General features: G+C 41.5%; 1 protein-coding gene across 1 annotated transcript in view; it reads left to right on the forward strand.

The window, feature by feature from the left end:
• Positions 1-901, forward strand: part of GRXCR1 (glutaredoxin and cysteine rich domain containing 1) — a 44,106-nt gene extending 43,205 nt beyond the window's left edge. The window contains exon 5 of the mRNA XM_047719956.1: positions 838-901. Coding sequence (XP_047575912.1) covers positions 838-849 — 12 coding nt within the window. The 3' untranslated portion in view covers positions 850-901. The remainder of the gene's footprint in view (positions 1-837) is intronic.
• The last annotated feature ends 15,197 nt before the right edge of the window (positions 902-16,098 follow it).

A 16,098-nucleotide genomic window follows, 5' to 3' on the forward strand; every position in this document is an offset into this window, starting at 1 on the left:
GATATAACTGTAATTTGGCAATTTCTCTCAGGGAGGAAAAAATGAGGAGTGGTATCTTAGATGTATGATTAAGATTTCAATGCACGCGGGACGCCTGGGTGGCTCAGTTGGTTAAGCAGCTGCCTTCGGCTCAGGTCATGATCCCAGCGTCCTGGGATCGAGTCCCACATCGGGCTCCTTGCTTGGCAGGGAGCCTGCTTCTCCCTCTGCCTCTGCCTGCCACTCTGTCTGCCTGTGCTCACTCTCGCTTCTCTCTCTATGACAAATAAATAAAATCTTTAAAGATTTCAATGCACAATCTTATTGAGGAAAGGAAGTATAATAAAAAAAAAAGGGCTTTCTTCCTGTTTTAAGTTATAAAATCTTAAAGCACTCAACTTGAAACTTGGGGAAACCCCAAATATAAATAAAAGCTTCCAAAGAATCTGTAAATTACTTGGCTTCCTCTCTGTTAGTTTCCCATTCTGTTACTCCTGTCTCATAGAATATTGGCATGTATCTTGCTAAAATTTCAACTGTGCAGAGAGTAGTCTTTGAAATTACTTGCCTCAAACATTTATACACTTCGTTGGCAGTACTTATTATTTTTTTTTAAGATTTTATTTTTGTATTTGTTGGGAAGACAGAGAGAGAACAAGCAGGAGGAGTGGCAGACAGAGGGAGAAGCAGGCTCCCTATTGGGACTCGATCCCAGGACTCTGGAATCATGACTAAGCTGAAGGCAGTTGCTTAACCAACTGAGACACCCAGGCACCCCTCTTAGTTAGCAGTTTTTATTTAGAAAGTTATCTATAAAAGGGATAGTAGAACAAATTCCCATTTCACTTTACCCTATAGAATCCTGGGTGATGGAGGATGTGCAAAAGTTTTTGTGGGTAGGAAGGGACCAGAAGGTAAAAAGAAAAGAGTCACTTGGATGCTTAGTGGGCCTTGTAGAGGGTGTGGTTCATTGTTTCATTTGTGAATCACTCAAGGACTCCAGCGGGTCTAGATTATGGCTCTTCAGATACAGATGCTTGGGTTTCCCATTTCTCCCAGAAACAACAAGAGTATAATGCTCAAAAGAGGCCTGTTTGGAAATCTGAAAACCTGGGATCTAGTTGTGGCTGGCCTGGAATATGCATTTATTAGCCACTGTTTCGGTTGTTTGTGCATACACTAAAGTTTGAGAATCACTGACCTAGCATGTGAAAGGGAAATTCATCTAGTTTACTAGCGTTAATAAAAATATTCCTTAATGTCCTTCATGTCTTTAATATGTAAGGGGGAAAACAAAGAAGTTGTGTGTTGATCTGTTATTTGTTCTTCTAATCATGTTAGATTACCAGGAAAGTCTTTCCTGAGCCAAAGATAAATAAAGATATCCTGACGGACTTGTTTCCTACTGGTATCCTAATTTATCAGTTAATTGGTTTAGAAATGGTTCTTGAAATTAACAGAACATTCTGATGTAGGTGTTCTGTTTTACTTCAAGATATTCTGCTGTAAGGATAATCCTACCCAGATAAATGGTTTTACTCCTCATAACTGGAAAATTTTAGAAAAAAATTTTTATTTTTTTTTTAAATTAGTTACTTCATGGGAGACAAATTACCAAACCCCTATATAGCTCATAGCTCTCATCCACTCAGAGCACGATTAGATTTGAGATACACCTTGATCTTAGTAGCAACATATTTCCGAAGTTTCTTGGAGTGGGTCAGTGATGCAGATAATTAAGGTCATTTGGTTTTTCTAATATTTTCCTCTGGGATTAAATTTCAGATGGTAATTAAGAATCAGTAATCTTGTCTTGACCCTGTCTTCAAACTTGTGTCATCTGCTGTATACTCAGAATCTTTCTCTGTAATTTCTATAATTTTCATCCCCTTTTTTTACACATTTAAAATTTTTAGAGAAAAATAGGGGCAAAAAGGAATATATTTATACCACATACTATAATTTGCTGGCTCCTTTCTAAAAACTCAAACGTATAGCTTTCATCTTTGTATGTACACGAACATTTGTGATTAATGTGCTTATATTTATGAGCATTGTAACATCTCAAGATAAGGAAAATAAAAATAATCATACATTTGCAGAACAATTTGCATATTGCAAAGGTTTTCACATACATTATTTTACTTTTTTTTTTACATTATTTTACTAATTTATTAGCCCGAGAGACAAATGACAGGTTGGTTTATTCGGGAAGACTCAACTTGGGGAGACGGTGGCTAATGTCTCCAAGACCATCTTCCCAGTCTAGGGGAAGGTGGGGCGGTGGGGGGGTGTGTTTACAGCAGAAGGCTTGGGAAATGATGGGGGCTGTGGGCAGGAGAAGCTGATGCTCACACAGTTAATCATATGTCAACATGGCCCTGAACAGGCAGGCTGGCATCAGTGGCAGGTGTTTTTAATGGGGCCAGACCTTAGCTTCCGGGAAAGTCTGGCCGTTTATTCCTCAAGGTCCATGAAACCTCAAGCAGAGGAGGTTGGTTCTGCTTCCAGCCAATGAACTGTAGTTAGCAGGCAAGGAGTGCATCAGCTTGAAGCAAGGGGATGGTTCAGACTCGCTGGTGATTGTACTGAAGATTGTTGTGAAATAAGTAGGAAAATGACTATTATAGGGGCACCTGGGTGGCTCAGTGGGTTAAAGCCTCTGCCTTCGGCTCAGGTCATGATCCCAGGGTCTTGGGATCGAGCCCCACATCAGGCTCTCTGCTCAGCGGGGAGCCTGCTTCCTCCTCTCTCTCTCTGCCTGTCTCTCTGCCTACTTGTGATCTCTATCTGTCAAATGAATAAATAAATAAAAAAATCTTAAAAAAAAAAAAAAAGAAAATGACTATTATAATACCTGTTTGTGGAAAACTGAGTGTCAGAGAAATTAAGTGTCTGTCCCAAAGCTAAAAACATGAGAATTCTGCCTTTCACTATGTAGGCATAGTTTATCAAAGTACAATGCTATATACAAGAACACTCAACCTCACCTTTTGAAATGTCATAATTACAAATATAAAGATGGATAAGACTAAATCATATTATAACATAGTTATCATAGTTACCAATGTTATGATATGATTTAGTCTTCTGAAACTTCAGTATCTGGTTAGCAGATTTAATTTTTTTTAAAGATTTTATTCACTTATTTGACAGAGAGAGAGAGAGATCACAAGTAGGCAGAAAGGCAGGCAGAGAGAAGGGGAAACAGGCTCTCCGCTGAGCAGAGAGCCCGATGCGGGGCTCGATCCCAGGACTCTGGGACCACGACCTGAGCCGAAGACAGAGGCTTAACCCAATGAGCCACCCAGACGCCTCTGGTTAGCAGATTTTAAAATCTATTGTTTATTGAACATTCAAATTTTCACTCATGGAAGGTTTTTCTGCAGAGTTAAATAGCTTCTACCCAGTTTTAAATTGTATTTTTAAAATTGAGCAAATCTTATCATCCCTATAACATAATTTGATTAAAATGTTTTGACATTGCAAGGAAGGGGGTGATGGTTTAGCTCAAGGAAGACCCGTCCTCAGCGCTGTTCACTAACTTTAGGAAGGATGATTAACTGAAATTCCTGGCTATATGTATTATTATTCTTCTCTGGTTTACTTCATCTAGCTTTAGCAATAGAATAATATTCCACTGAAAACCAGGTGATTCTCTTGATGACTCCTGGGTTCTAGTGGGTTATTTGGATCACACTAGAAAATAGTAACAGTAATATTAACTATTGATTAAGTACAGACACACTGTTCTTATTATTTATGTGCATTGCCATTTATTTCTCATAGCAACTTTATGAGGTAGTATATTATTAATAATAATTCGAGCATCTTCTCTGTGTATGAAACATTGTTACAGGATTCAGTGTCACATTTATTCAGAAAAAAATATTATGTAATGTTCTATCAAAATAAGCATTTAGTAATGAAAATATTGCCTCTTTTAGCTATCAGGAAGCAGCAAGAAACTGTAGGGTTTTTGATAAAATTCCAAATGATGCAAGAAACTACATTAGGAAATTGGGTGACTATTCTCCAAGGAGGAAAAGAAGCACCAAAAATGGGCTGGTACTACTGATCTATATTTTTTATGTACAAATAAGAGTTGCCAACTGATGGGCCTGGGCGTCCTGTTGTTACCAGACAGAGAACTGATTCTAATCTTAGGTCAGCTGCTCACCTTGTGAATATCAATGCCCGAGAGACAAATGACAGGTTGGTTTATTCGGGAAGACTCAACTTGGGGAGACGGTGGCTAATGTCTCCAAGACCATCTTCCCAGTCTAGGGGAAGGTGGGGCGGTGGGGGGGTGTGTTTACAGCAGAAGGCTTGGGAAATGATGGGGGCTGTGGGCAGGAGAAGCTGATGCTCACACAGTTAATTATATGTCAACATGGCCCTGAACAGGCAGGCTGGCATCAGTGGCAGGTGTTTTTAATGGGGCCAGACCTTAGCTTCCGGGAAAGTCTGGCCGTTTATTCCTCAAGGTCCGTGAAACCTCAAGCAGAGGAGGTTGGTTCTGCTTCCAGCCAATGAACTGTAGTTAGCAGGCAAGGAGTGCATCAGCTTGAAGCAAGGGGATGGTTCAGACTCGCTGGTGTGCTGTGACCTGACCGCCTTCCACATACCAACACTTTGCTACTCTTGGCCACAGCATTTGACACTGATACTGTTGAGGACCTCAATAAACGTTCTTTCTTTGAGTTAATGAATTAAGCAAAATTCTCTTCCACAGTGATTATTTTCTTCTTTTCCATCTCTTCCGGGTTTGGAGATTTCCCATATTGGATGTGCCAGGAGCACGCTAGGAAGGTGCACACATGAGGTGTGTCTTTTCCCAATGTCAGCTTTATTCAGTCGGAAAGCAAAGTAAAATCACATTTATTTATTTATTTATTTATTTATTTATTTATTTTAAAAAAGATTTTATTTATTTATTTATTTGACAGATCACAAGTAGGCAGAGAGGCAGGCAGAGAGAGAGAGAGGAGGAAACAGGCTTCATGCTGAGCAGAGAGCCCGATGTGGGGCTCAATCCCAGGACCCTGAGATCATGATCCGAGCCGAAGGCAGAGGCTTCAACCCACTGAGCCACCCAGGCGCCCCGTGAAATCACATTTATAAAGCAGGTTCAGAATTCCCAACTCAGTGACATTTCACCATATGATTAAACCTGACTCCTTACATAGCACACAGAGGAGGAGAGAAGCCAAACCCCACAACAAACAAGACAACAGAAGAGGACAGGAAGTTCACGAATCAAATGTGAAGTCGGTCCGTGGGCGCGCAGTTGAGATAAGGCCTCGGTCTGACCTGAGGTCAGCTCTCAGCACTCGCTGCTTCTGATGTTCAGGCAGGGAAGGATCTCGGTTCTGTTTGGAGATCCACTGGGCAGACCTTCCACAGCAGTTGCCTTTTTGAAGTGGTCAGACATAAAGGGGTCAGGTCTAAAGAGTCTGACAGTCTGCTTCCCAAATCCTTCCCTTTGGAAATGGATTTAATTGGTTTTGGGTCCCCGCAAACCTCCTCTGGTTCTGCTCCTTATCAGTTCTGGGGAGTCAGCTAATGTGGGTCCCAGGGACATCTCCTAGCTGCAGTACCTTACCTGCTTACGTCATTGCTTGACACAGGCGTCTCCTTGACGACGTGAGAGACTCCATTTTGTTCTCTACAGATAGGAATAGATTTTGCATGGTGAGGGTTAGTCACTTGCTCCATTACATTCTTTCTGTCGTAGGTTATCTTCTCTATTCACTCAATCATTCTTTTAGTTACTGTTTACTGCATATTTATTATAGAGCCGGCACTAAACTAGATAATGTGAGGAATAAAATCCAACTCTTGGCTTCATGAACTATTGAGTGGTGTATCGTGAATGGTTGTATAAAGTGATTTCTGTAAGAATTTGGATACAAAACTTGACTTTCTCCTCCTTTTCCAGAGGATTCTCTTCTCTCTCTTTTTTTTTTCTTTATTGGCCTAACATAGCCTCTGCTACCCATTCTTCATTTCTCCAGTGCTTATATTTTCCTCCATTTAGTCTTTCTTTTATTAGACCTTCATTTTGTTGTGTTCCTTTCTTCAACTTTTCTTGCTTTCTTTCCGATTTAGTTCCATCTCACAGCCCAAGAACTGAAGGGTAATCTGCATAACTTGTGACTCTTCCCTTGATCCTACAAGGCTCCAGAAGTCAGTAACAGTGACTCCAACCATGAACATTTATCCAAGTTCTATGGATCTTAGTACATTAGTTCAGTGAGTATCTTATTGGAATAATTCTTATTCTTCCCTATTCATCAGACCACTTGTATCATCAGGACATGGGATCGTCACGACATTTTAATTTGTGGAAGCTTGAAGCTTCATCCATTAATTTACCCAAATTCTGACATTGTAACAACCTGCTGAGCAGAACCACAGATTCCACAAGATGACTGGAAACTGCTTAATGAACTCTTACTGGCAGCTAATGTTACCACATAATTAGGAAATTAGCATTCTGATGTTTCTAATCATTATAAAAGCAATAGAATAGCAGGATTAGACAAACATCCTTTGGGTGGCCCTATGCATACTTACAGAGTTTCTGATATTTTCTCTTAAATCCAGTACTTTGAATTTAGTATAAAAGCAATATAAACATTGAACAGTCTATAACTTGACACACTATATAAATGTGTCAGTTCCTCAATTGCTATTGCCTGGAAGGAATTTTAGAAATTACAGAACTAAAATTTCATGCAGGGATTTTTGGTAAGGGATGTTGGTTCACGTGCACAAGTCTATTCAAGTAATAGCTAGGATCTCATTGCTCAATAATATTTTTGCAATAATTCGTTATCTCCACCTAATTTCTGGCAAGTTATTTATGCCTTCGAACATCTTGTTAGGAAGAAAGAGATGAGATGCACATTTTGTTCATGTAATTCTCCCTCATAGTTAATAGAACAAATTGTAGTAGTATTCTGTATTTTATTGATTCCTAAACAACAAAATTAGAATGAGTTCCCAACCTCTGGAGCTTCCCAGGTAAAATCAGAAACTAGCTCCCATACATGGAGGGTCAGAACTGACAAGGAAAAGAGGCCGACCACTCCAGATTGGTAGGTGGCAGGTTTAATAAGAAGGGAGCATACATGTGAAGCTTGTCTTGAGTGTCACAAGATGAGTAGATTTCCATACCTGCCCAAGTTTTAAGTTTATAAAGAGGCCTTAACTGGCTTCAGTAACAGAAACTCTCCAGATGACCTCTGGCACCTTATTTTCTCAAGGCTTCATCCTTAAAACAGCTCCCACTGTGAGAAGGGTGGGCAGAGCATACCTTCCAAGGACAGGGGACAAAGTGAGGAGCCTGTAATTTCCTGTCAGCTGACAGTCATGTCTTCCTGATTAACTCCTCCAACAGTTAGGCCATGGAAGAATTGGGTAAATTCTCTTTTGCACCTTTTAAGTAACTAGGTGTATGGAATTGAAGATCTTTATTATATGAAAATTCTGAAAGCTTGACTTTTCCACAAAATGGGTAGAGTAGTGAAAGCCACGTTATTGATTTGCAGGAGATGGTTTTTGTCAGAAGAGAAAGCACAGGGGAATTATTTTCTAACAAGTCAGTGGAGCTCAAACAGGGAGAAAGAGTGCCAATCTGGTGCAGACTGAATGAGGGTCACTTTAGAAAGGGAGAGGAGTTGGATGGGCTGTGACTTCAGGGCAAATTGGCAGGTCTAGAAATTGGGGGGTGGGCTTCCTGGATTAGAACAGGGTCAGCATGGACAAGAACCCTGCTCACGAGTGCCCCAGAAGCAGCCCATGCTGGCAGAGCAGCTGTGCTTACCTACAGGTGCCCTTGGATGTAGAGACAGCTCTGCGTGTCCTCTCGTGACTGACTCATGAGCGCCGTCATTTGACAGCTGTCAGCACACTCCTTAGGAAACATCTGGCAGAAGTGATGCCCTCTCATGTTTCAAGATTCTGCTGAGCTCCTTCCATACTATTCCGAGTGAAAACTTCCCTTTTCAGCAACACAGAACTCCTGACTGTCCCCACAGATAAGGAGCAAGACCTTTGGCATCCACATTAATTATGTGGTTATGAGAAAGAAAAAAGCCTGTGATATTCATACTTAGGGGAGATGGAACAATGATAGTTACTCACCTAGTATATTACTGTCTTATTCCCATTGACACATTGCCACGAACTTGGTGGCTTACAACAGCACAGATTTATTATTTATAGTTCTGGAGGTCAGAAGTCTGGAATGAGTCTTATGGGACCAAAAGCAAGCTTTCTATAGGGCTGTATTCCTCCAGAGGCTTTATGGGAGAATCTGTTCCTTGCCTTTTCCAGCTCCTGGAGGTTTCCCACACTCTTTGGTTCCTGGTCCTGCCTCACTCTGACCTTTGCTTCTGTTGTTATGTCTCCTTTTCTAACTCCCCATCTTCTTTCCTTTCTAAAGACCTTTGTGATTATACTGAGCCTACATCGGTAATCCAGGATAATCTTCCTGTCTCATGATCCTTAGTGCAATGATATCTGCAAAGTCTCTTTTGCCATATAAGGTACTATATTTGCAGGTTGTGGGGATTAGGACAGAGGGATTTTGGGACAGTCATTAGTCTGCCAGCCATACCCCCGTAGGTGTGGTAAACTTACTTTGTCTATGAGAAAACTACAGCTTTGTGGTTGTTTAATTTTTTTCTAATGTGTGTCACACATCAATACACTTCTGCCATGGCCACATGAGGATACGGCCCTTGACTTAAGTGTTGGCCACATGACTCCCTTTGGACAACTGAATGATCATGGGTGTGGCACATACAATGGCTGAGTTTTTCCTCTTGCACCCCTTCCATCACCAAAGAAGGGCATGCTGCAGGAGGCTGGCCCACCCTAAGGGAGGGAGAGACATGAAGAACAGACCTGGACCCAACCAACAGTTTGAAGCCAAATCCTGCACAGCTTAGCGCCGATCTGCCTATTGCCAGCTAGACTCATGAGTGAGCAATAAGTGCATAGTGTTATACAGCACTCGGGGTGGTTGGTTAGGCAGCAGAAGCAAGTTGGTACAAGTTCACAGACACTGAGTGCCTTGCTCAGAGTCACACAATGGTAAGTGATAGAATTATTGGAAAGTTTTTCTTCAGAGCTTGGGCTCTTATCCACTAAGCAACTAGTGCCCAACCACTCATTGGATATCTGATTCTATCATATCTCTGCCAAGATCTTACCAAGTCTAGGGGCAAGAGATTCAGAGACCTGGACTCAAGTCTCACCTCCCATGGGTATTGAACCTACCCAAACTGATCACACCAGGTAGGGGAAAGCCATCTCATCCACTTCTGTGAGTATAGCTTAAGACTAAATTAATTTTTTGGTGGCCATATCACACTGGTGTGTTGTTGGCTTGTTGACTCATTCCAACATCTTTTCTCAGTGAAAATATTCATGATGTTAAATCTTTCAATCCCATAAAACATCTGTTTTTATTTAATATAATCCTCGTTAGCTTTTTTCTGTGTTTATATACAAGATTCTATGTTCAACAAAATTTAATTTCATTGTGTTAGTCCAAGATGTTAATCCTTTTGGACTCTGGTCTTGTAACTAGCCATGCCTTAGCACATATTTAATGGAGTCGTTGGAACACAGTTTTGATTTTAGCATGGAGTAATATTACGTGAGTAAAAAGAAATGAACTTAAAGGAAATAAAGCATCCCTAACAAAGTGGCAAATGTATTTTAGTAAATGTTAGAAAGCAATACATTTAAACTAGTGGACTTTTTCTAGCATAGAAAAAGGAGAGAAATAAATGAAGTGTAAGTGGTTATACCACAGACTGTCAGCCTCCGGGGGTTTCCCTTTATGATGTTCTTTAACAATGGTCTTTACACACGACTCATACGGTGCCAGAAACTTGGTTCATGAAGGGAGTCATTTGTCTCCTAGGGGTCATGGATCCTATTGCCTATAATCTCAGAAAAATAACTGATTTCTGGGAAGCAGGTCGCTTGTAGTCATGGCACAAATTTTGTATGTTGGGTCAACTCGATCAATACTCAGTAGGATTAGGCTTCTAGAATCATGGAACTTCATTCGCCATTAAAACTTAGCAGCAGGAGCCCAAAGGCTGAAAATTTGCCTCTCTGAGCACCTCATGCTTTTAACTGTAGTTTTAGGACAATGTAAAGTTAGGTGCATTCGTTAGGCAAAAGAGGTATTAGGAAATCTCTTACAAGAGAATACAAATAAACCAACCATCCTTTCCTGAGGTGACCAGCTCTCTTTTCAATCATAAGAAAAACTAAATCATGGAACTTTGAGACACAGCATCCTAGAGGCTCTTACTTAATCACAGAGGTCAGGGCTCCTCCTCTGATTGTGGGATTTTTCTTTTCACATAGATATATTTTTTTCTTTTATTATTCCTCTTAGTTCATGCCTACTTCAGCCTCCTCCATGGCCAGTGCTTTCTGCCTCAGTTACAAGTTGGCTTTCTAAGAAGTGTTTTTCATATTTCTGATATGTTGGAGGTGTAAATGTGAGGCACAACCAACCACTGCTGGAAACAGTATTTGACTTGATTTTTCCATACCAGATTAAAAGTGACTAATAATTTGCCTTCTGTTTCTCAGAGGGGGGGTACAGGAAGTCCTATAGTAGTCATCACTGGGGCTTCTTTTCCTACCAGTTGTGATCTGCAGGAGATGCAGTTTTGTGAGAGGCCAGAAAACCTAGAGAGGGTCCCGGTCATGGATTCTGGTGTATCCATCATCATCTCTGCTAGTTCAGCCCCGTGATGCTGCACTGATGTTGTAGGAGCTCACATGGCCCTTCACATAAGTTCTCCCCCACCCCCTGCCTTCTCATAAATTCTTTCTCACAATGCCCAACTTGTACTTTCTCTAATTCTTGAAACTACCCAACTTCATCTTGTTTATGTCCAGGCCCTTGAAAAAAATAGCTCTAACAGTTATTCACAAGGGCAAAAAATCTCCCCAAGTTTCTAAGAATCCTTACTTTCCTTTGTGAGAGAAAAAAGAAAATACCATAATTCTTAAGTCATATCTTAAATGATTTTTGTATTCTCTTTCCCTCCATGAAGGGGTCAGAACACTATTCTCTGGAGGGAGGTGACCTGATTTCAAATGCAGAGTCTGCTGTTTCTGGGGTGGGTTTTCTGGGGAAATTTATTTAACTTTTATAAGCCCTAGTTTTCTCATTGCTGAAGTCAGGATAATGATTGTGATGATTTCCTATGAACTATTGTGTAGAAATCATTTTGCACAATGCCTGGCATATTGTAAGTACTCAATAAATACTGTTATTGTTTTTATTATCCATTTTTAAAAAAAAATTTTAAGTAGGCACAGCATAGAGCTCAACACGGGACTTGAGCTGAGATCAAGAGTGTAATACTTAACCAACTGAGCCACCCAGATGCCCCTATTATCCATCTTCTAAACAAAATGTGAATTGTAGGGGAGGAAGTCATGCCTCTGCTCTACAAGGTCCTTCTAGCTGGACTTAGAGAATTAAATTGACATAAAACAGATTAATAGGAGAAAATAAAATTTAATAGTGTATATAAGGGAATCCACATAGACATGGGAATTCCAAGGACAATGAGGCAACATGAAGTTTACATGAACTAAGTGGAGGGGCGGTGTCTGAGTTTACAAAGGGAGAAAGGCCATTAGCAGGAAGATGAAAGGAGATGTTTCGAAAAACAAAGTTTGCCCTATTATACAGATAAGAGTCTTAGGTAAAGGGGAGTCTCTGTTAATAACTTTCTTCCTGGTATAGGCTCTCCTTTCCAATTTAATTTAGGCAATTGAAGATCGGGAAGAGAGCTTTTCCTTATCTACTGGGTTTTGATTACTTTTAACTCAAAATGATGTTCATGCCAAAATGGCCCCTCTTAGAGACCTCTTAGTGACCCCGTCATTGGTCCCAATAGAATCAGTCATTGCAGGGTACTCTGATAGCCAGTGAGACACAAAGACAAATAAAGCATGATTTTTGTCCTCAGAGGAAATAAATTACTATTATAAGTATTATAATATACTTGTAAGAATATACTTACATAAGTATGGTTATACTTATATACTTATAATATATGTATTTTAAGAATGAGTATTACAAATACTCAGAGCTTACTCGGGGACAGGGGCAGGACATCTGAATTCTGTAAATCTTACAGAAATCTTGTTCCCCTCACATAATGTCTTTTAAGGGCTGCTTGAAAGCCCTGGGCCACTCCTTAAAAGCTATTATGGTACTGCAAGTTTTGTTGGCTGAACTCCTTTCCTTTGGGAAATCTCAGCTGCTGCCTTTGAACTTGGCTTAGCCTCTGCCACACAAACCTGTTTTCCTGAGACCATTTCCTCTGTGATTCAATCTTGGCCTTGGCTCCGAGCTCCGTCTTTGTCTTGGATTCTGCAGTCTTAACCTCCTGTGACGACTTGGCCTTGTGTTTGCCAGCCTGGCTCTTGGCTCTAAACCTGTGAGCTCGGCCAGTCACCCATGCACCTTGTGTCTGAGCATTCCTGTACAACACCTGTGATCCTAAAAGCCTGGCCTGCCTCTCCCAGGCAGAGGCGGACTCTTTCTCTCCTTTACTAATAGCCTGGATTGACTTGCTACACCTCTCAACACCAATCAGGGTATTATTTGTAAATATATGGAATGGGTTCCGCTCTAAGCCACAAAGCAGACTACTAGACGTGGCTTAAAAGACTCAGACATTTGTTATATCAGTTAAGAAGTCCACAAAAGGCTGGTGTGGTGCTCAGTTAGTTTGACGGCTTGATAATAGGGTGAATAATCCATTTCCTCCTGTTCTGCTTTCTTGTCCTTAGCTTATTTGTGTCTTTCCCTCATGGGTTCTCGATGACTACCGTAGCTTAAAGCCAAGCCAGAGTCAAAAACAGAAAAAGAAGCATAGCAAAAAAGAACATTCTATACAGGTATGCCCCTTCTACCAGGACTTCTATCTAGACGTTCTGTTTTCCATTTCATTAGTGGCAAGAGGGTCTCATGGCCACTGCTTGTTATGCCAAGAGGCTGGGAATGTGAATATGTATGGCCTTGCCTCTCTGGGGGAAGGGAGCACGGGGCATGGGTTTGGAAATAACTGTTGGATAAAAAGCAACAGTGTCTGCCACACCATTACTCAAGAACTTTGATAAGATTTAATTTTTATTTTATGCAATTTAAGTCACACTAGGTCATGCTACTTGAATTAGGAAACCACTTTAATAGTGATCATATTTCATAACATTTATTCTGCCTGTCCTTGTTTTTCCCTGTCTTTCCAGGTTCATTTTCTCTTATTTATTTTATTTCATTTTATTTTTTTCAGTATTCATTGCTTTTTTTTTTTTTAAAGATTTTATTTATTTATTTGACAGAGAGAAATCACAAGTAGGCAGAGAGGCAGGCAGAGAGAGAGAGGAGGAAGCAGGCTCCCCGCTGAGCAGAAAGCCCGATGCGGGGCTCGAACCCAGGACCTGGGATCATGACCTGAGCCGAAGGCAGCGGCTTAACCCACTGAGCCACCCAGGCGCCCCAGTATTCATTCCTTTTGATTTGTGGCTGCCATCACCTTTTCTAAGGCCTAGAGCTTTTTTCTTTTTTTTTTTTTAAGATTTTTATTTATTTATTTGACAGACAGAGATCACAAGTAGGCAGAGAGGCAGGCAGAGAGAGAGAGAGGGGGAAGCAGGCTCCCCGCTGAGCTGAGAGCCCGATGTGGGGCTCGATCCCAGGACCTGGGATCATGACCTGAGCCTAAGGCAGAGGCTTTAACTCACTGAGTCACCCAGGCGCCCCAGGCCTAGAGCTTTTTACCTGATTCTATTATTCTAACACCAGCACTTCACAGACCTCAAATGACATTACAGGTGGTAAACAATTTATTACTAACTAACTGCTGTATGAGTCTGTCTGTTAGTTATCTGCCATCATCATAGCAGGGCGCTAATTGTGTCATTTTCAAAAGGTGCATGCCACATCTGATTTGAGCGGAGCCATCTGACACACAGAGGAGCGTCCCCCAGACATACATTGCTTTATTTTTCCCTTCTGCTTGCCTACTTTGACTCAAAAACAAAAGAAAATAGAGAACACAATGAGTTACAGAGTGGCAATGATCATTCCCACAGCTTCTTCCTTCGCTGTCCCTCTCCCGCCTCCTCCTCCCTCGCAAGCCAATCACCTCAGGGGCTCTGCAGTCAGTGACGTGGAACTCATTTCACATTTGAAGAGAACAATGATAGAAAAGCTCTCTGCATGCAGAGCAGGGCAGACTCTCTCTCAGCAAGCCTTTCAGCAAGGCTGCTCTGACTGTCCCGGTTCTGCTAGTCACAACACGCTTTTTAAGACAATTATTTCAAAGAATATTATTCGTATTGGTAATCAGAGCAACCCTTTATTGAATGGCTACCTGTGACAGAAATTACCTTAGGTAGCTTTCTAACAATACTGTTTCTTGAATCCTCAGCACATTTGCAAGCTGGATATTAACTTATTTTGCATGATAGAAGCTGACAACTTCCCAGTGGGATTTAAAGGACAGTGAAAAAAAAAATTTGTCCCCACACGTTTTGGTCTTTATTTTGATCCGCTGCCTGAAATTCTTTCCATTATTTTCCCCATTCTCCTGCTTCAGCGATCTATTAGGCTGAGGTTGAAGTCGTTAGGAGCAGAACCTGAGATTCAGTTCTTGTGAAAAGTGATTTATTGAGGGAGTAGTCTCAGAAGAAAGGGGTAAGGGAAGCAGGTTAGGGCAGGGGAAGAAAACTCAGCAAGGGAGAGATCTTGGCCAGAGACCAGCTCAGAATACATGCAAATTGCATCGTGGGTTTGTTCCCACCTTGCAGGAAGGGGCTGGCATTTAGTATGCCATGCCGGTGTCAGTCTGTCACTGGCCATTGGCTGTCCTAGTAGGCATATTTTATGTGTGTGTGTCAAGGCGTCATCCATTCTGCTGAGACATTTATCCAGAGAAAAGAAAAGCTGTGAGGTTCGAGCAGCTAATACTCACAATGTCGGGGCTGCAGGGGGAAATGGGTCAGCCAGCCTGGTGAAAAGGAGCCTGGGAGCTTCCACTATAGTCTACCTCTTGCCTTGTTCAGATTTACTTGCCTCTTCCATGAAGTGTATTCCATCCAGGCACAAACTGGCCACAGCGAGTGGAAGAGTTCATGGGATAAGTTATAACCCCCCCACTATCGTTGGTCTTGAAGTGATAACTGGTATTTATTTTGTCCCTCTTTTATCATCCATTTCAGACCCCCTCCTCCTACCTCTTCTGCTGTTCTAGGTAGTTTGCTTGGTTGGGTGGCACATATTTTAAGTCCTTGTGGAGTCTGAGCCTCTGATCACTACGTCTTTGTCAAGCAATGGTTGCTGTACCTGACCACTTACATTTAAAACCAAGTGAGTACCAAGAGATGCTCCTGAGAACCAGATGTATTTTTGTCTGTCCCTAATATGTAGCAGCAGTTCTATCTCTTTGAGACAACCAGGGTCAAATCTTTCTGCCAGAACAGTAACTTCTTTTTATACTAACTAGAGTACTGTCATGGCGAAACTATGTCAATGGTAGCTCTAAGTTTAGTGAGCCTCTCACTGTGTTACTTGGTGGAAGTATTCCCTTCTGGGACCAAGAACTTGAAACTAATCACACCTCAAGTGGTAGGAATTCCCCAGCTGGGTACCTAGGAGTAATGGTGAATGGGACCATCCTTACATCTTCCCATTTGTTCCTGGACCCATAAATTCTAGCTATTGGCAATATAGCACCATAGAATAACCCCTGGCTTAAGGTGTAAGTGGCATCCTGAAGAAGGATACCCCTTCCCACAGGCTGTCATCTCCAAGCTGATGCATCATCTGTACCTTCAAGATGCTGTTCTGAAGACCTGTCAGGTGGTAGGTTCTGGACAATATGGTACATGGTATGGCATGGTCTTGGTCCTGATCCAGAGCCCTAGGGATTGGTGCTGTGTCTCTGTTGTTGTGGTTGCCTAAAGATTCTGACAGAAGGCCCTTCTTCCCTAAAGATACTCAAAGAACATGGAATCTGCTGGGTTGTAGGAACCACACTTCAGGGTTGCTCG

Source organism: Lutra lutra, chromosome 2 (genome assembly GCF_902655055.1).
Source record: "Lutra lutra chromosome 2, mLutLut1.2, whole genome shotgun sequence".
In the NCBI taxonomy this organism is placed as follows: domain Eukaryota; kingdom Metazoa; phylum Chordata; class Mammalia; order Carnivora; family Mustelidae; genus Lutra; species Lutra lutra.